This window comes from Manacus vitellinus, unplaced genomic scaffold (assembly GCF_001715985.3).
Source record: "Manacus vitellinus isolate BGI_N305 unplaced genomic scaffold, ASM171598v3 scaffold_56_pilon, whole genome shotgun sequence".
NCBI lineage: Eukaryota > Metazoa > Chordata > Aves > Passeriformes > Pipridae > Manacus > Manacus vitellinus.
In genome coordinates, this window is record NW_021940660.1 from 3,689,969 (window position 1) to 3,713,525 (window position 23,557).

General features: G+C 39.1%; 2 protein-coding genes across 2 annotated transcripts in view; one reads left to right on the top strand and one right to left on the bottom strand.

Moving 5' to 3' along the window:
* TLCD4 (TLC domain containing 4) overlaps nucleotides 1-3,336 on the bottom strand; it is a 34,870-nt gene extending 31,534 nt beyond the window's left edge. Inside the window, exon 1 of the mRNA XM_018081754.2 lies at nucleotides 2,937-3,336. The gene's annotated coding sequence lies outside the window, so the exon portion shown is untranslated. The remainder of the gene's footprint in view (nucleotides 1-2,936) is intronic.
* Nucleotides 3,337-3,724: 388 nt separating this feature from the next.
* Nucleotides 3,725-23,557, top strand: ALG14 (ALG14 UDP-N-acetylglucosaminyltransferase subunit). The gene is made up of 4 exons (XM_025896047.2): nucleotides 3,725-3,821; nucleotides 5,475-5,626; nucleotides 10,053-10,175; nucleotides 22,924-23,557. Exons 1-4 carry the CDS (start codon nucleotides 3,725-3,727, stop codon nucleotides 23,152-23,154), a joined length of 603 nt encoding a protein of 200 aa, XP_025751832.2. The 3' UTR covers nucleotides 23,155-23,557.

Here is a 23,557-nt window from a genome sequence, read left to right on the forward strand (position 1 = left end):
TCTGATGACTCATACGAAAGTGAAACTGCATTGGGCCCAAAGTAATTGAAAGTACCTGCTGCTAAAAGGGACAAATTTTGCCAGATTGGCTCTGATAACATCCTAATTCTGCCTTCAAGTGAGATCAGCCAGTAGCTTATATATTTATCAGCTGCCTGCTTCATCGTGTCACTCAGCTGATTCCAAATGGTCTAGTCCACTGATTTAATTAAAAATTCCTTTCCTTCCCAAACACAAAAGTTTTTACAACGCTCATGATAATGTTACTCTTAGAGTCTTCCAGATGCAGCTTGCATTTCTAACATTAAAAGGGTGGCAGCAGGTTTTTCTTTGGAACATTGTCTCACAAGCAGTACATGGAAAAAATACTACACCTATTTTTTCCTATTTAAGAGCTTCAGAGTTGAACAACAGTGATCAAGTATTTAGAGTAAGTGTAGTTTACTTCTCCTTCAGTAAAGAAGTTCAAAGCTAACTTCATGCAACAGTAGCAGAGGTACCAGAGGCAGCCTCTGTAATTACTGCACTTGCATCACCTTCTGACAAATGACTTTTCAGACCAAGTGCACTGCTTCCTCCCAAACGTGCAGGTCACACACTCACTTGTAGTATTGTTGATTTGCAGACTGGAGAGCAGGATCCAGCACTAGTCCTCACAGTAGTCCTGTACTTCACCTGCTTCGTGTTACTTAGCTAACATGACCATGTTGTGCTAAACTTGGGGAGAGTCACTGCTTTTCACACTAACTTTCACATGGATGTCTGATGCTGAGATGAAGAATTCTCAAGGCACTTCATGGATCAAGATCAATCGCGGAGCACACGGCACAGCTGAAGGAGTAGGAGCAACTGCTTGATTCGTGACTGTTGCAGCTTCAGACTCAAGTCTACCATGTCCAAGAACATCATATCAAGCGAGCAGGGAGTTGCCACGATGAAAAAACACAAATACACCTATGTCCTACTGAGAAAAGGCATAATTAGCAGTGTTATGCTGCAAGTGGGATCTTCATGAGCTCTGCTCAATTTTCACCAAGGGAAAAAAAAAAAATCCACAAACCCTTATTCCAACTAGGTTGCAGATTGTTGCTTCAGTCTTTAGTTATTTTAACCTGTCTTACCAAACTCTGACTCTCCCCTCAAGCCTTGCAATCTTCCGTGTTTACCACTTGAAAGCTAAATCCCTTAGTCTAGAAGCATTAACAATGAGTTAGATGACTTCAAGCACTTGTTGTAGGAATTTATGAGGCAAACTCACTGATCAGCTTTTTAGACTCCTTGAATGTCAGCAACTTTGCTTTACATCCAAGGATTTCTCAGATCCTCAATTTTCTACTCCAAGGAAGAGGTATTTCCCTGCATGTATCATTCTTATTTTTTCCTCTTGTTTTTAAATAACTTACATAGCAAAAGAAAACCCCCCAAAACAAAAACAACCAAACAGAAACTTCCAACTTCACTGGTTTTAGGTCAGTTTCTCTTTAATTTCACCAAATAGCTTTACAGAAGAATTTTGCATTGGAAGGAGAAGTATGTACATACAGAAGAAATAACATGAAAAGGAGATAAGAAGTTGAAGGTTTTTATGTCACTCCTTGCCACTGTTTTCAGGATTGTTTCTTGGAATAAAATGCCTAATAAAAAGCAGTTCTTTAACATTTATGGTAGGGAAAATATAAGAGCAAAGGAAAGATCTTGAAAAATCTTGAAAAACCAACTTAAATAAAACATTTGCTAGCTACAGCCAATGTGGCAACGTGGGCTAAATTCTACATCAATGACATTATTTTCACTGAAGAACGTACAAGTGGGGAAAAGATCACCACAGTCAAAATTAATACTTAAATTGTCTATGGAACTTACTGGCTTATTTTAACATAGTAGTTTATGTCCTGAAAGGGACTGTGGTACTTTCTTCCTCTTCTGTCATTGAGAGACATCCATCTCTATTGTCCCTACTTATTAGTTTTATGTAGCTAATTAAGTGGAAATCAAAATGAATTTTTAAAATTCATGCATCATCAACAGAACTATTAACTAAAACCTTGTTGCTCCAAAATGTCAACAACGATTAGGTAGTGAAATATTGTTTGTGAGGTTACTCATTTGGGTGGAAGACAAGCTTACCATGGTAATATTGTTTTTAATAGTCTCTGCTTAAAACAACTGCAAAATTATATGTTACACTGATGTAAAGAAAAAAACCATAATCTGTAGAACTACAAGGCGTGAATCAGAAAGATTCACTTCAGATCCTAAGATGACAAAGGATAGCTAGAACACGGATCATTTAATTGCATGTTACACAATAACCACTGGAACCCACAACTGGCACATTTTTGTTAAAAATGAGAAACATTCAGCTTCCAAGGCCAGTAGGGATACAAAAAGTCCAATTTGCTTAGAACGAATAAGAAGGGAAAAAACAGCCCTCAAAACCATGGCAGGCAGATGCAGAATTGCAATGTGTTTGATCTATTCTGTTTGTGCACTTGAGGTACAAGTGCTCAGCTGTCATGCTTCATATGTGTGACAACTCAGCCTATAAAGCACTGGTGTCAAACCGCTCCATAAAGTTCCAGAGTTCATTACTCCTGATTCATCAGCCAAAAGGATGGCCTTGCTCCCTGGCAATAATTTAAGAACAGTGATGAACAAACTCTTTCCTAATCATAAAATGCAATATCTTACTCTTTCTAGCAAACAGATATCTCATCTGAGATTAGTCCGGTGGCTGAATCATCGCTATCTCCCAACAAAGAGCGGATGCTGACAGGGACAAAAAGAGTGCTGATCTGTTGCTCCACGCTTCTTACTGAAATAAAAAGCTAAAGTATTGGAATGAATGAAAACAGGAGTCACGACAGGCACTGAAGTGTTAATATCCTTCATTTTATGCATTATAGAAAATTACAACTGCATGCAAGCATACGTACCTGGGTCGGTGTTATGCCTGCGCACGCTGGCAAATTGATGCAGGAATCTGTACGTGCCAGAGGAGCCACATGACAGACACATGCTGCGGCACGCATGTCTCGGTTTACAGGTGAATTAGGGCAGTTCGACCTCGTCTAGCAGACCGCAGCCCCTGCAGGGCCCTGGGAGCGCCAGCTCTTGCCCACACTCGCGGTCGCGCTCCCGCACGGAGGAGTTCGGAGCTCCGGGACCGCGCTCGCAGGAGCGCGGAGCACACCCGGCACACGGCGGGAGCACAGACCGGCACACAGGTTCATGCTGTATTTTTCAGGCACGCGGGGGACACAGACTCCGCACACTCGGGGAGCACAGACCCCGCACAAGGGAGTCCCTCATACTTTATTGCCGCCCTCAGCCCCGCACCGCTCCCGGCACCCCCACCGCGTTCACGGCGCGAGGAGGTTTGAACCGCGCCGGGCCGCCGTACGGGGGAGGTGCCACCGCCGCTTTCCGCGCGGAGCGGCCCCGGCCGCGCCATGGAGTCCTGCGAGCCGGCTGCCCTCCTCGCTCCTCCCTTACTGCTCGCCCGCTGGCGCTCGTGGCCAGGAGGCGCAGCGGCCGGCGGACACCTCCGCTCAGTCTCCGTGGTGTGCTGGCTTCCGGTGGTAGGGGTTGCTGCCAGCGGAAGTGGATGGCGCCGTAGAGCGGCCACGCAGTGCTCCTGGAACTGCGAGTCCCGGGCACTGCAGCGCGGTGCGGCGCCCGCCGGTAGGCCCCGGTGCATGCCGGGAGCTATAGTCGCGGTGCCATGGTCCCTCCACGACAGCTCTCGCAGCCCGCCCGGGCCGGGCCCCCTCCGCGCTGCCGCCTGTCTTTGGGTTTTTTAGTGCTCGATTTGAGAAACTGTTAGGCTACGTCTTCATGTGGGGCGTTTTCGTCCGTGTTTCAGAACCTTTCCCTCCGGCAGCACGTGCATTTCTCCAGTCACTCCCGAGTGTATCGATAAACTGGTGCAGGACTGACCTGTGCAGCTGCTTAGTCTGCTGACGAAAAATTATTGATGGTGGTGCAGGGCATGGCTTTCCAACGATCGGCGCACCCCTGACATACGTGGCGTTTTGTAATTCACCCAAACCACGTTCCTGTGATTTACTCACAAGAGCCTCGCATGGGTCCGTCGGAGGCAGTACAGCTGTGCAAGTGTGTCACCCCATGCTAAGGGGGGCACACACATTTACTACTCCTTGTTACCTCCTCCCCAAAGTTGCAGGGCAGTCAATTTGCCCCGAAAAACTAATTCGAAAAGTTGCAATTGACAAATCCAGGCCAGCTTGGATTTCATCACATCAGTATTCCTTTGGTTTCTGTGCACCAACTAATTGAGTAATGGTCTCAGGATCTTCCTGCAATCTGAGTTTCACTGGCAGTTTTATAATTCTTCAAGTCATCTTTACTTCCACTAGGGCTGGAAATGTGCTTGTTTTCCTTTAGTCCTTTGGAATCTAGTTTGTCTGTATTAAAAGAGTACTTTCCCTATATATAAGCTTACCAGGTGAAATAATTCATGGCAGTTAAGATTCATGTAATGTTCAAGACTATTTGAGACTTTAAGTAGGAGTCTCCTACTCTTATGTGAATGCTCAGATGATTGCATTAAAATTTGTGAAACCTTCAACAAACGTTACTCACAAGAAAATACCTCCAAACATATTTGAAAAATACAGCATGAAATTGTGTGGAAAGGTGGCAAACTCTCATTTGTAAAAGGGCACACCTGCCTTGCTTGTCAATCATTCAGCAGTCACGAGTGCTTCACCTGTGTAACAGGTCTCTTAGGAGCCTGCTGACCCTGGTCAGCAGGAGGTAGTAGGAACACATTTAGTTTGCTGTTTTGGTCTGTAAATGCCAGCAAAGTAACGTGTCCAGTAAATACTTATACACATAGCATAAGTGCAGTTTGATGTCAAGCTGATCCAGTCCAACAGATAAAAGGTGAGCCCGTTCCAGTTCACCTGTGCACACAGTCTTCTTTCTCTCCCTTTCCCTGTTGCAGCATCGCTGTAGCTGCAGTTCAGGAAGCTCAAATGACAAAAAAAAATTAACCCTGCCCCATAAAAAGCAGAATTAGTACTTCCTCCCCAGTTTGGTGCCAGTTTAGCTCCCTGAATCAAGTGACCTTGCAGTTGGAAGGTTGTGAACACCTGCTCAAGGGCAGTGGTCAGAGCGCCCCGCGGGAGCAGGACTGTTTGTTTTGTCGGCACCAGGCTGTTACACTGGAGCGGCTGCGAGTGAAACTGCTGCCCAGTTCATTTCGGTATTATGAGCTGGGATAGTACAGTCCCTGCTGAAAAACATCCATCAATACAGCTTCAGTGCATTATCTCCACATTATTTAAACATTTAGTCTTAATCATCCTCTGATTGAATCCTCTCAGGAGAGCATCACTGAAAGCAGTAGTACTAACACATTTTAAAAGGAAAAGTGACCGATTCAGCTGAAAAAATGGAAAGTTACAAAATTTCCCATATACTAATTGCAGTTTGTTTTGGTTTTGCAGGTGGGCACACAACAGAAATCCTGAGGTTACTTAGCTGTTTGTCAGAGTCCTACTCTCCTAGACATTATGTTTTTGCAGACTCAGATAAGATGAGTGAAGCTAAAATACGTTCTTTTGAACAAAAAAGGGCTGAAACATTCCCCAAATCACAGGTAACTTGTTAAATATATTCGTGTAAGGTAAAATGATCTTAACATGACATTCTAATTCAAGGCAATTTGGAAGTGATTCTTTAAAAGGATATTTATACAGACAGCAAGTGCTTTTGATTTTCTAGGTATTGATGATCACTTACACTAAAGTTCAGCTTAGAGTGCTATTCTATAGATACTGGGTTTTATGTTTCTAAAAGTGAGCTAAATAACCACCATTGATTATTGGTGTACTGAAAATGCAAAGTAAATCTACTTAAAAATAGCAAATGCTGTTCTTGCTACCAGTTTTCACAACCACCTTTCTTACTTTCTCTTAAAACAGTCTTTACCTCCTGTTTATATGTTAATCCATTTAAACTAATGAGGAAACATAATTGTAGTGAAAGTGACTGTACAAAGAAGGCTGTCTCTTGCTCAAGAAAAACATGTTGAAAATAAATCTCTCTTAATTTTGTAAATCAGCCAGCCATTGAAATGTTATTTGTAGCTATAAATATACTGGGTCAGAAATATGGTGGGGCAGATTCTTTTTTAATTTGGCATTTCCCTCGATGACACAATGTATTTTTTTAAAATAAATTATATATAAAAATGTTTTATGTAAGTAAACCTTAATTGAAATTGTATTGGTTTTGCGTCTTTCTAGACTGTGTTTTGGTTGTATTTTAAAATAAAATATTAAACGTGTTTAAAAGACATGTAAGGCCTCTGAATGTCAGAGTTTTGTGGCTGATGATCTGAGCAAATCCTGAACTCCTAAAAATAATGAAAAAAATCATTAAAATATCTTGTTTATCTTTTTATCAAAAATTTGCTTGCTTTGAGCTAGTTTGCTGTATGATTAACAGACAGCAGCATGACTGCTGACTTAAAGTGTGATCTGACATCCAGTGAAATTAGTAGAAAGATGGTATTTTTTTATTTAGAAATTAGAATAAGTACAATGGAAGTGAGTGTTCTAACTATAAAATCTTAAGTCCTTTTGAGCAAACAGTACAACACACAATAAAATAATTATTTACATGGTGTCGATTTCATATGGTGCACTTGCATTGTCTTCAGCAGTGCTATTGGGACAAAAGGATGTAGAACTTGGTACCAATGATTTTTAGAATAAATCCTTTTACTGTAAAGCAACTGCTGCTAAGGTGAGCAACAGGCTCACTTGGCAATGACATTTTTGAGTTTGCTTACCCCACTTCCACCTTGGAAGTTGAAGCCCACAAGCTGCCAGATCAAGTGGGGACGATTTAGTTCGAATTGAGCATGGCAGTCTCTTCTCTCGTTGTGCACTGAGGATGAAAGTTTAGTAAAGTAACCAGAGGTTCTTCCTGTTCTGAGAAATCTTGTTTGCTAAATAGCCATTCACACAGTCATATTCACTTACCTGAAAAATGTCCAACCCTAAATTATTAAATTTCTTAAAAATACATACTTTGAGTATTAAAAGATAATTTTCCATTAGTTCACTTGTTTTTGCTAAGCAACTTCCCTTTTATACCCCCTCCAACTGCTAACAGATCATGTAGTTACATTTTCCTTTAACATTGAAAGCCAGAGGAATATTTTTGGCTGCATATGAGTTTGATGTCTGGATAACAGATGCTCATTTTCCTTTGACCATTCTTTTTCCACTGACCAAAAGTATTTAGAGAGAAAATGGAAGATAAATTTTGGAAAGTAAAGATCACATGCCTATAACATGTATTTGCTAACTTTCAGAGTATGCTTTCAGCTACTGGCACATACTATGTGTTTTGTTACTGGGGATGCAGGAGATCATCGAGCATTTAAAAATAATGTGCTTGTAGCTTCTTAGAGCCTTGAATAGAAAGAGAAAAGTCTGAATGCTTCCACACATGGTTATTCCCTTCCTCATCTTGTCAAGGAAGTAAATTTTTCCAGATATAAGGACCAGATGGAAGACAAATTAGAGAAATAACCTAACAGAAAATCAGTGATGTAAGAGAAAATTATAATGTAAAAAAAACCCCACAAATACTTTTCTTTTTAATCTGTGGTCTAGCCCAGTTCTAACAGCTGCAGTATTCAGGGAGAAGGAAAAGAATCCAGAATGAGCATCTTGCTTACAAGAAGGAAAATGCTGTACCTCAACCTACTAAGTCAATTGAAAAAAAGAAATCCAAAATGCCTCCTATGAAAAGTCTCTGGTCCTGCTATCACTCTGTTGCCCCCAGCCTGTAACCACAACTGTTCCAGGTGGATGCCCCCAGAGCTGTTACTCAGGGAACCTTCTATGCTCAGCATAGAGAACCTGCTGCAGTTGCTGTCAGCCTACTCTAGCAGCAGAAGGACAACTTAGATTTGTTGGCTGATGAACATGAATTCTTCCCTGGATCTTATATTCCCCTTTGTCATGTCTGAGTTGAGCAACCAGATTAACTAACCTTTGCATAAACTTCTTCTGACCATATGTTTCCATTTTTTGTTTCATGAGAGAGACTATGCTAAGAAATCTTGTTTCTCAGTGTGAAAAGAGCTGTATAAACCCAGTTTCTGTGAAAGCATTGTAGTGTGTTCAGTTGGCCATATTATAATAATTCACAGCAATTGCAGTTTTCCACCAGCTTTTCCTTGCATGCTTGCATACACCAATATTAACTAGGTAAAGGATTAAAGTTTCCAGCATGCTTTTTAAAAAGAATAGATAAAATCAGCATGATTCTTACTTGAATTCTACAAGTAAATTTCTTCTTTGATACTGTTTGGGGTCCCTGCCAAGTTTTACTGTAATTACTTAGGGTTTTTTAATGATGAAGAAAATCACATGCATTTTTTTTTTGTCAAATACTCTTTAAAACCATTCTTACAGTGAAGGTTCGTCTGAATAGTTCCACTGAAACCTAATCTGCCTAAAACTGTCTTATCATACCCATATTTCTTCCAGGACTGAGTACTACGCAAGGGTCTAAACTCCCTTTACAGCATTTCTTTTTATCTCCTGAACTCTTCCAAAGCTTTAAGAAACAGAGAGGCAGTGATAACCAGAAAGTGTTGAATAGGGAGCAGGGGGCATGTTTATTTTTCTGTATTCTGTTGTCAGACTAATGCAATCAGAGTTTCAACACCTGCAAATAAAACATAAGAAAAACAGTTTATAACATCTGTTTAAGCCTCTTGGTATCACAGCTATTAAAGAAACATATCACAACAAAACAAGTTAATTTTGGCTAAGAAAATTAACAGTCTGTATTTATAAATGTTGGGGTTTTTTTATTCTTTCCACCTTATATATTAGAAAAGTCCCAGTTAGTGCTATTAAAGACTGATTTGTAGTTTGTGTTTACTGTACAGCCACTGTTAACATGATCTTTCCTGGGCACAAATCATCAGGACTAAGCTATAATAATTAGCAGTGTGTATTTGAACCAACTGGGCAACTTTTAGTATTTATATTTAGTGTTTCTCACTCCCAATAGAAGTTCTGGAGTGGTAGTGATCTGCTGTCCCCGATGAAGTGAGTTAAGGACCGCTGTCCACATGAGCAGTGTGTCAGTGTCACTGAGCAGTGCACTGCAGCCTCTTTATTTGTCTTTTCGTTTAAACAGTCAAAAATTTCATTAGGATAAGGACTGCCTTCTGACATAGCACTAGTTCTTATGTGTAGTTTTTATGTGTAGCTCCTCTGCATCATAGTAAAAGCCACCCATGAAGAGTGCAGCTAGCCTAACTGCTGTTACCTGCTCACAGTGTTTTGAGACAAGAAGAAAACGTCCTTGTTTTATTAATTTGATATCTTTTACGCAGTAAATAATCTTTTTCCTAGGGAAAACAAAAAGAAAATTATATCTTTATTTTTAATTCAATAATAAGAGGTTCTTTCCTCTATGCAAATGTTTTACATTTTGAATATGCATCTTGCATATCTGTTGAATACTCACTGGGTACTCATTTAAAGGATAGCGATATTTGCTTTTACATTTTTTAATAGCATTCGCCGGGCATTAACTGAGAAAAGCAGCTGCGTTTTCTGCACTGTAAATGCACAGAGGGTTTAAGCAGGCGAGAGGCAGCAGAGTCCCCGTGCGCGGGTTGTGCGATCGGACGGGCTGGCGGCGCGGTGCCCACGAGGTGCCGCACTCGGCTCACACACCGCGGGGCAGCTCCTCCGCCCGGCTGGCTGTGACGCTGGGAATGTTTTACAGTAACCTGAGAAGGGATTAAACAACAGGTATATAGTTCTAGTATTTGTGTTTACTTTATTGCCAGGAGTGCTAAGCATCACACCACAGGCATCTATGCAAAGCTCTTATACTCGAACATTTCCAAAGTAGATTTAAAAAAAAAATAAAAAAAATAAAAAAAATAAAAAAGGTTGGCACAGACAGAAGTAGTAACGCTATAGAAGGAACAAAAACATTCTTAGAAAAGTAACAGCTCCAATTATCGTGCTCTCTTCCAGTTCACCCTTCACCGCATTCCCAGAAGCCGTGAGGTTAGACAGTCTTGGATCTCCTCTGTGGTAACAACCCTATACTCCATACTCTACTCTCTTCCTTTGACCAACAAACTGAAACCAGATTTGGTAGGTAAATTTTAACTCGTTGAGAATCAGCATCATAAAAGCATTTGGAATATCAACACATTGCAGACTCTGTCTCATATGCTCTAGATTTACAATTCGCAGGAAAAGTATTTCGTAATATTAAATTAAATGTAGCAGCAATACATCAAGAGAGAACAGGTTGCACTGCTGGTGAATTAGAGCAACAAATACCAGTTTTCCCTCTCAAAGTTTGCAAGTAACATCAGAGTGTGTCATTTCCTTGTTAATGCTGGTAGAACTAGCAAAAACAAAGTTGCTATTCTTGATAATATCTCTTTAGGATTGCAACAGCACAAACTATGCCTGAAAGCCCGGTTATCCTGTTGGCTGGACTTGCTTCTAAAATTGTATGACCAGTCTGGCACAGACAGGTTCAGACCAGCACAAATATATACAGATTCAGTTCTTGTGCTTACATGGACTTTTGAGCTACAATGCATATTTATTTAGTTTTTGGCTGACTGACATTAATTATCTCATCTAATGGTAAAAAACATCACTGCTGAATAGCAACTCCTCAGCACTTTGGTAACTTTTCAAGCTGTTCACAAAACTGCACTCTCATGCTAATTACAGCATTCATTTAAAAATATTCCACAGAGTTAAACAAGTCAGAAGCATTGAGGGCTGTCAAACTGTAGAACTAAAATGGAGATACCCAATCAATAAAATTTTGTGTTAGTGCAAAAGGTACGCACTGGACTCCTAGTTTTAAGTCTTACAATTCTGTAAGAGAAAATTTGGTTACAGCTGGTATTTTTCTTTTTTGCTAGACCTGAAAGACTCTGAAGGAATCAGTAATGTAAACTTGAATTTTTTAAAAAAGCATTATTTTAGCAAAATTTCAAATTAATATTTTATGAGGTTTTAAATATTTTATGAAATGTGTAAAGACTAATGCAGTTACAAGGTATTTTTCATAATTTCATAGCAGCATCTGACACCCACAGAGATCATTTGTAAGGAGACTTTTTTTAACTCCCGCTGTGAACTGTATGGCTAATTCTAAAGAGGCTTTTGTATATTTGTGGTATTCTGAATGTTTAGAGAGGCTGCTGTGAATAATTTGATCTTATTGGCTTCAATAGTAGTGGTCAGTTCCTCTCAGATCAAAAGCTACTTGCTTGCTGAAATTTTCCAAGCAATTTACTGTGCAGAACAACGGAAGTAGCTTTTTTGCATTTATTGTTTTTCAAACCTATTCTGAAAAGATAAAGTAGGGAGAGAGGAGAAGATGCCATATTATTCTTTTTACGGAGGTTTTAGTTGAGGCAGGGGAAATAGTCAAGTTTGTTTACATGAAGCAGACAGAGCAAATGTGAGTAATATTTAATAATCACTTTGCTATTTCACTGTGTTAGGTTAATGTATATGTACCTTTTTCCTTCTTGCAAAAGAAATTGACTGAAAAAATCTCACTGTGTAGCTTGTAGGAAGCAGGAAGTTACTAATGTAATTCCATGTGCTCTCTGTTTACAAAAGGAATTTAAGGTGACAGTGAGATTTACACATAAAATTATTAGAAATAGTTTTGGAGTTAATAAACTATGATAAGCTATCAAAAGACTAGCATTTTCAAAAAACACTTAACCTTGTAAGATTGAGGATACATTTTAGCAAGGCCTTTAAGCTCTTTGTAGTGTTCAAGGGAACCACTGACTCAAAATGATATCCAAAGAGTCTTTATCCATGATTAGAGAAGGGCTGGAGGGGAGGTTGTCCCCAGTTACTTTTTCTCAGGTACAATTATCAACCACAATAGTAGCTGGCAGAAGCATCTCTGGCATTATGCCACATCTTACAGCACTTGAAAGCTGCTTACATACTACTACTTGTATGGATATCTTAGTTTCAGAATTCTGTAAAATACAGAAACTCAGAGAGCTCCAAAGATTTTAAAACACTTATCCAAGGAGAGTGATTCAGGGATTAGAATGCCTCGCATGTCCAGTGAAAAGACTGTGTGGTATGTGAAGCAACTGGTAATGTTTAATTGCCTTTAGACAAAAAGGTTTGCAGGGAATTGCAACTCACCCTACCCTTGGCAAAATGCAATGCTTAGTAGTTTAAAGAACTAGAAAGGCTGGGACAAATGCTTAAGTTCACAGTACTCATCTGTAACTTTTGGCATGGAAATCAAGACCTGAGTTTAGAAACAAGGACAGTATTACATCATGCTGAGAGCTTCATATTTTTAAACACCAGAGCTTATGGGTACTGTACATTTTCAGTCTAGACACTGGTTCTGTTTAACTGCAGGAGGGAAAGACAACTTTGAATTGCTTCTAAATCATTTGTATGTATGAATGATCCCCAAATCCTTACATTTGCTTTTAGGCTTGTCAGAAATACGTGTATGTATGAAGGAATGACTGAAGTCTTCTCCAGGCACCCAAAAAGCTAGAGAAATGCAGAAGTGTTGCAGTTTTCAAGAAATGTAGGACAAGAGAAGTACTGCGAAGGGAACCTGAAACCATTAGGCAAGGTTTGGAACAGATAAGCTTAGTTTGGCATAACTTGCATATCTGCAGAATGAAAATAGCTGGAAAGGGGAAACAGCAAACCAAGCTGCACAGGAGTTACTTGCTATGTGCTTATTTACATGAGCACTGTGTCCCTTTTTGTATCTCACACTGATCTTCTGGCAAAGCTTCTTGGTTTACTTTGCATGAGAAAGCAGTTCCATCCAACCCTTCTTCAAGATAGTGAGTTCAGAAAGAACTGAACAACTTCCAGGAGACCTTTGCTGTCTTACAGGACTTGACCCACACTTGAAATGGGCCCCCAGAGAGTTTAAGAAATGTAGAAGTTAGCTTAGTTGTTCAGTTTGAGATCATCTTCAGGAGGCCCATTTCTGAGTTACGAACATCTGCACTCTGCAAAGTCAAGTCCCTTTAGAGATATTAAACCAAGTAACAATTAAGATGTCAGAAGTGATGATCAGCTTGTGTTTCTATAGCCAAGAATTATAGAAATATAAGTGTCAGGGTGTTTTGCAAGCAAATGTATAGTGGGCAGTTTTTACAACATTGATCTGCCTTAGGTAGGCTTTCTATACAGTGGCCTAAAATTCCAGGGAAGCAAGGCTTGTGCCAGCACACTCTGCCTACACCTACCTTCGCCCAGAAAAGCTTTTAAAACCATTCATCAGTTGCAGCCAGATTTAGCATGCAGTTGTTGCTCAAAGACTGCAAATTCCTACCATGAAAACAGGCAGCTGGTCAGAGAAGAGAGATTTATTGTCTTCTTTGAGAGAAAGGCTAAGAAGATGCATAAAACCAGAACAAGATGTTATAAGATCTATTTTCTAGGAGAAGATGCAAATCCTTCTTAGTTATAGAAATTAGAAAAGCTGCACAAAGATTTTTCCCGAAGATAGAGAAAATTGCTGGATTAGTTGATGTACAAGAAGGAATAAACTTAAGTTATATAATATGCTTTAAGTCAGTCAGTAGATACAAGTTCAAAGGAAACTGATCTTCAGTTCTCTTGCTGCTTACAGAACCATTGTTCTTGGGCTGGTTTGCCAGCCCTGCAACCAGGTTTTCAGGTGATCTAGCCCTTTGTCTGGGTCATGATTATCCTGGTCATTCTGGCATACCTGAAATTCGAACCAGAAACAAAGGATGTGCACCCACCACACAGCAGAAAACTACAAAATACTATATCCAGGCCTTGTTTTCAGCCATAGAGGGGTTATGTAATTGGACTAGTGATTTGTTGTCCTTTAATATAATTAAATTTCACCTAGAACTGTGCGGAAATGCTGCATAAAGCCTTATTCATTAGTAGATTGCACATCCTGGACCCTTAGGACCAGACTTTATTCCTTTTCTGGGGACACTTCTCAGCAGTTCCTACTGCCTAAGGGCCCTACAGAGCCTGAAATAAGCAGATATTTTCAGATCACTGCTATTTGGAAAAACCTGGGTTAAATCAGGCAAAGAAGGCGGTCCTCCCACATTAGGGCCTCCTTCCTGTGGGAAGTCTGTAGTAAGAAGTTTGCATTTGCACAGCAAGAACAAGCTCTGCTGTCTCCCTCCCCACCAGCTGTCAATTGAATGAGTCTCTCCTTGTTAAAACTTCTTTCTAGAAGCCTGAAACCTGCACAGCTCATCATGCATGTAGCCATCTACCTATTCTTTTATGACTGCACATCCCATCACACATGCCTGGTCCCCTGACGGCTTAAACTGACTACAGGCAGCTTCTTATTACAGAAATGTTCACCCAGTAAGCTAAATGAAAAGAGACCATTATTTCATTTAGCTAAGATTTTCCATTCTTTGTGCCCTGCCCAAAAGCTCACTCTAAGAAATTACTGTGACAAATAGCAAGTTATTGTCCTTATCACGGTTCTTATTGGAACTTTGTGGAAAGCTACAAAATCTGGGTGGTAGCATTTTTTTCTCTATTCACTTCATAACAAGTGAACTTTGTACAATGCCATGTTAAGACTATCTGCTGCATTCTTTTACGCACTGAATCTTTCACCACTAATTTATAATTCTTTTGGACCAGACTGACAGTGTGTTTGACCTACTGTTGTTGTTCTAGGATCAAAATAGTCAAAATAAGCAAGAGTAAGAATATTGGATTAAGACCTTCAGTGGCACAAATTGTTTAGTCAAAAAACCCCAAAGTTAAGCTATTAAAATTTGTGTTTAACTTCTTGGTGTTGATGAAAATTAGTTTTATTCACCGGTCCTCTGCCATGTGTGCTGTGTACTGCTACACTGCACTCACAATGTAGAATCACCCCGCTGAGCACAGATAAACATCTAAAGCTATTCCAATTGGCTGGTTTAAAGCTGTGGCTCTGGTCTTTCTGTGACTGCTGATTAGACATGCCTATAGACACTACATTTCAGAGGAAGGACAGAAGTGTTAGTAAAGATGAACTGAGTTCTTAGCTTAGATTTAAGCAGACTTTAGATGTAAAAAAGTCTTAACTCATCAGCTATCAGGTTCATCATGAACCTAATGAACATCCTGGTCACACTTCGATGTATGTTATGAAGCATAACAGTCTTGCTCAGTCTAACCACTGGTATGAGATACAGATTGCCAACACCTCCAGGGTTTGCATTGCGAAGCTATTTCAGGCAGGAATTTGATGTGCATTCTTGCTATGCCAACTTCAGTGTTTAGGCAGTAGCCTGAGATATGTTTTATGTACATATAAAATGTTGTGTTAAAATACTGCTTTCAAGTTCTAGTTAAATGAATGCTTGACTAACGTAAGACACATTGAGATTTGCAATTAAAGGCTCATTTTAGGCCACTATTACTAATATATATGAGTATATTTAACAGTCCTTGGATTTAATTTCTCCTTTTGAGTAGAAGCAGGCTACTAGAATAAGTAGTACTTTTTATACCAGGAAATATAAAAATTATTTGTAAATAAACTCTGAAAGGTTGGAAAGTATTTCTCATGGTGACCAAGAGACTGTAGTCAGGTTCAGATTCAGCCAAGGTGACATTGCTGAAAGACAGGTAGTACCTAGTATTTGTAGCTACAGACGTAGTTCAGTGACTACCATTTCATTTACTTGGCAAAGGCCTTTTACAGAATTGTTTTATGACCAACTTTTTCATCTACACAAAGTCAAATTTCCTTTACTTTGTACAATTTTTGAGCAGCAATAAACCAGACCCACTGCATAGTAATGTAGGTAGGGAGTTAGTTTATTCTCCACCCTGTATCTGCTTTTTTACCAACCTTCTATCGATCTCCCACAGTTTCTCAAAAGACTCACTGGTTGTTTTGTTGGTCCTACTGACAGTCTGGGTCTTAATATGATGTTTTAATAGCCAACACTAACATTCCCATAGACTTGAACATTACTACCATTTTCAAACACCTGTCATTTATTATTTCTTTTAATTGATTCGTTTTATGTTTCTCATTTTACACTTGGCAACTAGACTAGGAAGTATGCTAATGGAAACTACCACTCCAAAATCCTTTTAAGCCAAATGACAGACCTGCCACCTGTCATACAGGGGCAGTTAAGCAGGGTGCCTAAGGTTAGATTAATTTAAAAAAATTAATAAATTAAAGCCTGCATGTTTCTTTATGCATGCAAATCTAGCTTCTCAACCTTTGCTCACTAAGCTATTGCCTAACTTCTGAGGCTCTTAATGACCCCAGTTATCTTTCCTCTTCATCAGTAAAGCCCTTGGGCATACCCAGAAACAGACCTGAGCTGGTTTGTCTTTACAGTGTCATATAGCCACATACATAGCTGAGCTCCTGTGCTCTGCTGAAATCCAGAAACAAGGAGCTTCCCTCACTACTTTGTATGTGGATGCTGATGCAAATCACAGTAAGCTGAGCCTGTTCCCTTGTCTCTTGCCCCTGAGAACAATGGGCTGGTAACTCTAGGTCAGGCCACTAAGTGCCTAAAAGGCAGAAGTGACAATGCCTAGTGCTGTTACAATTAAATTCTGATGCTACATCTAGTTCCTAGTGGTTTTGTGAAAGCTCTCCTTTTCTCCCATAGAAAAATCCACTAGGTAGGATTTTTGTCTCCCTCTCCCCAAACCTTTATAAAGTAAGAGCTGCAAAAGAGAAGGAGTTAGTGATGCTTCCCAATGTATTTCATTCCATGATGCAAGTAATACTCCTTAAAAAAAAAGTCCACATTAGAAACCCAGCTGCATAGTGTGCTAATTTAAGTCCTTGCTCTTCCACTTCTCTCTTCCCCACTCTGGCATTCACCGATCTTATTTATCCTGCTTAGGTAATCTGCCTGTAGGACCACACATGTCTCTGCTTGTTTTGAAGAGCACCTCACTTACTGTGTAAATGTATGATAATAACAACAGCAACTGTACCAACAAATACAGAGGTGGACAAGGAAGGCCTTCGTGTAAATGCTGCAAGCTGCTGACCAGCCCAAACACAAGCTGTTGATGTAGAACGTTATAACTATCTTTTTGCACCCCCGATGATTCAAGCGATTCAGACAGTAGAAGATAAAAGTGTACCTAGGTATAATTCAGTTCTACCTTAATTACCTGATTTAATCAGACTACACAGCTAGTTTGGGGGGGGGGGTTTTGTCCTATCTTGCATTCTGCAGCTAAGTTCAAACAGAAAATAGGGTGTGAAGTTTTACCTGGTTTTATGTACAGGTTGTGGAGGGAACTGGATAAGATCTTCACTCTTCAAAAGTAATAAACCAGTAGGTAGTTTAGTTTTATTGTTCAAACAGAACCTGAAATTCTTCTTTTCCCCCATCAATAGCAATAATAAGGAATTGTTGAAAAAGGTTCCTGCTTTTTTTTTAAACCCTAAAAAAATAACAATTCTAAGCTAGTTTCTCTCAAGGTTCAAAACTTGAATTTTCAGATATGCTGAATAGCAAGACTAGCAAAAGCTTTAACAAGAACACTCTCACTCAGTATTTGGGTAAGGAGAAATCCCTTTCTCTCAAATTCTCATGTTTCTCTTGTTTTTCTGATTACTAAATTTATCTACCCTGAAAGAGTTATTTCTATAACTGCAGTATCTCTGTGTGGATGAGCAATGTGTCTCTTGAAACCTTTTAGGGTTACTAATTTACGAAAAAAGTAACAATTTTTCTCTGCCATCCAGGCTTTTGTTGCCACCAAAGTAACTACCAGAAATTGATTCTTAATAGATAGGGTCTGCTATATTTTAACATACTATAAAAAAATCTATTCAAGACAAAATAGCATGTACATTTTATCTTATTCTCAATGTATGCTACTGAATCAAAACACATACTAATAAAAGCAATACTCTCCATCCCTGGAGATCTTTATTGAGAAGGATTTACAGGAATTTTGATCTGAGGAATAAGTTATTGTTTTTCAGGTGTTAAAACAGAAAATGTCGATGTGAGAGAAAGCAAGTGCTGTGCCCTAAATCCCATGGTGAGTCCATAGCAGAGCTGTGGGTACAACCCATGCTTCTTGACTCTCCAGGCTTGCATCTTGTTCGTGAGCTCATAAGGGAAATATAGTTATAATTAAAATTTGAGATTTGTTTACTGATGCTTTTGTAAGCTTAATTTTACCATTAGAGAATCTCCAACATTGAAAAAGCATGCCCCAGAACTGCAGGGGTATAATGCTTGCCCTGGTGTTTCCCACAGATTTGAGGATTGTTAAGGATACACTGAGAAGTCAAGGGAAACTTTGCGAATTATGGGACAAGAAATGGGCACAGCTGAAACCAAGAAGCCAGATTACAGCAGCTTCTGTAGCGAAGGAAAAATTCTTCAGCCGGATACATCACCTTACAGGGCATTAGTGTGAAGTTTTTAAAATAGTAATATAGTACTAAAAAGAAGCAAGGGCTGATGAGCTCATGAGAATCTGTAATTTACATAGCAGAATACAAATTAACTCATTGTGTTCTTCTCATGCCACAGAAATGGCCACCTCTCCCCATCAAAACAAGAAACACACAAACAAAAACATTCATTGTTCCTATAACATAGGAATATCTAATGGTTTTTTTCCCTACATTGTTAAAAAATAAGTATTGTATAGCAGTTAAAAAGTAGGACTTACACAGATATACAGACATCATGCGGTTAACCCAGTTTGGGTACACTTTGTGTCACTCAACTTACCTTTGCTTTTTTTAGTAGTTCTCTGTCACCACCAACTCCTATTCCCTTAGTCATATCTCCAGTTGTTTTGCACTGTAGAGTAGGGAGCATTACCAGAACTAAGGAGGCCTAAGCAATGTCCTGAATATGCTCCAGGAGGTAGCTCCATGTCTGGTAAAGCAGTCTTCAGTTCACATGTGCACATCCCACCACAAGCCTCTCCAGCCCCAGGAAGCTGGGCAGTTTTTCTGCTCTTGCCCAGGTAACAAAGGCCAATCTCTGCAGAAGTCATTAAGGAGAACAGCAGGTGTTGACAATTTCTTATGCAAAACAAATCACACATGTTTTCCACTTTCTACTAGGTTTGGGGGGACTTATGTTTTCCTCCCTTTGATTGGTGTAATTTGGGAACATCAGTAGTACTTAAACACTTGCTCCTTGAAGATATACAGCAAATGTATGTTTACGTATTTATGAGAAAAACTGCAAGTTTTCTGCTTTACTCATTTTTGCTTTAATCAGTGGCCTGACATTTAATCCCAGTGAAGCTGTGAGCTCTGCTTTCAGTGTTTTCACTGGTAAATGTCACTCTGCCACAGTGCTGCATTCACCAACTCTGAAGTAGCTTTTATCAGCAGTGGTGCCATGTGCTAGTGTTCTCAGTGTGCCAGACTGCTGGCTTAGCTTATTTTCTTTCAACAGCTGTGGAAAATATCTGAAACATAAAAGCAAGAACTATTTGATTTTTATATGAAAGTGATTAAAATGAAATTAGATTTATAGAGTAGCAAAAGATAAATTTTGTATTCTGATCCTTTACTTTTAAACCTCCATTAATATACAGCTTGGTTAGTTTATTGTACTGTTTAAACTCTGGTTAGATGGAATTGGTAGAGGTTTTTAGTATGTACAACTTAGTTTACAGACCTAGCTATGACCCCAGGCAGCCAGTGAGCCAATTCAGCAGTGAGCTGGGCATTTCTTCGCATTAGAGGTGCATGTAAGTGGTGTAGAGAGACCTGTAGCATTGGCTTCTGGAACAATCCCTTACCACTTGTTGGCAACAAAATCAGATAGCCCAGTGACCAAGAACGTCTTTGGGCAGTTGCAGTTCAAAGGTGACACAAAAATTATCTTTGGCCCTTCTTTCCCCCTTTCTACTGCCTCCTTAAGGGAGGCTGAACCAAATAAACCACAGATTTTTGAGACATATCTCATGCAACACAAATATTCTGCAGGCAGCCTTGTAGCTAAAGTAAATAGATATTGGGAAACACCCTGAAAAGCTGATTGACCTTGTAGAGACCCTGGTCCCTTCTTGCCCAATAGGTGCCTGTCTCTTCCCTACATACTAATGATGGCCATTGGATTCACTGAGAGATACTTGTATTCTGCTGAAGAGGAAAAACAAAAGTTGGTCTTTTCAAGATGTAAGACATCAATCATTCTCCAAAAGTCAGTTTTGAATAGTGTTTTAAAATTCACTAGTAGGGCGGCTCATCTTCTCTTACATATTTAAGGAAGGCTGTACATGATTCAGTTCCTTTCCACAGTCAGCAAGTTTGTATACTGGCAGGAGCTGAACAGTAGCATTTCTAGCTTAAAGTTCTGCAATGGTTCCTCTTCTTTATGATGTACATATTTATTTTCTCAGAAGTTTCCCCTGTATCCATTGAAGAGTGTGTGATGTTGGATTCCAGGCAGAAGGAACACTGGCCTCCCTTCCTGCTGACAGTGTGAGAGGGAGTAAGTAGGACTGGTCAGACCAGATTTTTGGAGGGGAATTGCCACTGCAATTGCAACTGCACCAGTTCTAGGTAGGACATGTCTCTAGACACGCACTGAAGGTTAACTGAAGGTTAATTTTTAGTGTTCAGAGAGATTGATTACTAGTTTTGATTTACAGATCATGACCCCGAATTCAGATAGGGACCTATCTGTCTGTGGGCTTCAGCAGGTTTACACCAGTCTCTTTCAGGGGCCAATTCCTAAATCCAAGCATTTTGGAATAGCAACATCTATAATCAGAGTATTTTATGAGCATTTGGCATACATAAATCCTATAAAGCCACGTCTGCTTTGTTTTGTTTGAACTGGTATGTGTGGAAGGGGAAAGAGCAGAGGACATGAGTTATAATCATATCATGGTTTTTTAGAGATGCCAAGTCCATAATTTTCCTGATCCTTTTCCCTGCATGCAAGTGCTTTTCCATGAATCAAAGGGCATTTGAGAAGCACCCTACAAGTTAGTCAGTAGAAAGTATAAATTGAGTGCATTATATCAAAACCTGGATATAGGAGAGGTATTTTATTATGATTTTAATTTTGATTATTGCTTTTCTGTTTTGCGCCTCAGCAAAATAACAGCAGCTCAGTGTGGCCTTTAGAGCTACATAGAGGTTTGCAAATAGACCTGTTTACCATTATGTCATTACATGATCTTTTGTGAGTACACTTAGTTTGGAATTCATTGTGGCATTTACCTTTGTGTGTGCATTTAGACACATGGTTTAGTTCACAGGTATGGAAAAGTTACTATGGAATGCTAAAAGGCAGCGTGTGTGGTTGGTTTATGCCCTTCCTCACCAAGACAGATGTATAAAATACAGCTTCTTCATTCTCAGCAGATTGTGGAGTTTAAAGTCCCATGGATTTACTTGAAGTCAGGCTCAGCAGGAGGTTTGAAACCACAGTTTGAAACCTCTGGTTTCAAAATAGTATGCAAAGTTGATGTGTTCAGCTGCTTTGCTTCTTAGCTATATAATTGTTATTATAAAATCAGTGCACCACTTCACGTTCCAAATACAAGAATGTGTGGACATTGATACCCTAAAATTCCAAGATTAGAAACGTGTGCAGCATGTTGCTTGTAAGGGACTTTGAGAAAACATCAGCAAGTCTTGCATGAATAAATAGTTCAATTAAGGTCAAAAATAAAATTTTGCAAATAGTATTACATTCTGTTGATTCTGATAAGAAATCAGCAGTATGGCCATCACATCCCCAAGCTAGATTTCTGGGGCTATGATAGAGACACAGTGTAGGTGAGAGAGTTTAGAACTCAGAAGCACCAAAACTGTTACCCCTTTTAACTGAGGCAAGATGTTGCCAGCCAGTTTATCAGTGGGATCTTGCCCTGAAGCTGGGAAGGAAACATTCTGAGATGATTGCTACAGTCCTGAAAAAGAAACTCAGATTTTTTTTTCCCCACCAGTATAATATTTTTCACAGGCTGGTGAACTTGGAACAAAAAAAAAAAAGTGAGTTTATAGGATATAGAGCCATGATTTTATAAAAGAACTCTTTATTTCCATATAACCCCAGCTGTGCAGAAAAGTGCTGATTACATGGTAGTATTTAAGTTTAGTAAGAAATTCCTCGCCTGAAATCCATTTTGATACCAAGTAGAGTGCCTAATGTACCCTGGTTTAAACCTTTTACTTTTAAGCAATCTGGTTTTCAGTTGAATAATGTCTAAAATTAAAAGAGTACTTCCTTTTACTGTTAACATTTATAAGTGAATTTGAGATCCTCTGCTACAAGGATGTGACATGTTTTTACCAAAACACCTTCCTTCTGTATGCTTGTAACTATCTACTAATGTTTATTAAAAATAAAAAATAAAACCCAATCATGCTTATCAGCTAATAGCGTCTCATGAAGGTCCTAATTCATCAGCACATTTTTCATGAACTCTTAAATGTTCTGCTGACTTAAGCCAAAGTTCAAGAGATTTATAACTGGATCTCAGGTTTAATAATCCTAATTAAACTTCTTTCAACTTATTAGGTGCATAGATTTCATGACTGATACAACACAAAGCTGTGACTGAGACTGGAAACTGTTTAAATTATATACCCAAGGAATTCTAAACTTTTCTTTCATAGAAATTAACTGTGCCATATCGAAGCTCCATGACATGTAAATAAATATTTTTTGGCAGCTACTTTGAAATAATGTCTTTTCTTTACCCCCCCCATTTTTTCATATTCACTTGCTTGTTCTGTTTTTTTCCAATATATTTGGAAATATATTTTTTGTGTAAATGTAACATTGAATAAATATGCACATTTTTAATTCTTTACTGTATGGAAAAACTCATGGTTTACTTTTATAATATGTTTCATCTCTTTTAGATATTGTGCAATGGACCAGGAACATGTGTTCCTGTCTGTATATCTGCTCTTCTTCTTGGCCTTCTAGGAATAAAGAGATCAATCATTGTATATGTAGAGAGCATCTGCCGTGTGGAGACTTTATCCCTGTCTGGAAAGATTCTTTACTACTTTTCAGATTATTTCATCGTTCAGTGGCCTCATCTAAAGGAAAAATATCCCAAGTCAGTATATCTTGGTCGGATCGTGTAACAACAGAAGACAAGCTATACCTAAAATAAACTCTGCAAGCTCCTCACTGAAGAATTGCATTCATGTAGCAATTTATTTTCAAGAATTCCTATTAAGAAATGAGGCTGGTACTGGAAAATGAGGCAATAATAAAGATATATCTACATTTAGGTAAAATTTTTGTGTACTTGAGTTTATTGCTGTCATTTAGGTCTGTTTACCAATACTCCGTAATGGCTTTTAAGTCAATGCTGTCTCTGTTTTCATCTAGTTTTCCTGCTATGTGAATGGTAATTTTTGTCTACAAATAAATATGGGAATTTGTATGAATGTAACATTTCCTTTAAGGAAACTTTGTGTTTTCTAAATTGTAAGCAACAAAGTCTTTTTCTAGCACAACAGACTTTATTTCCTGTATGCTAGC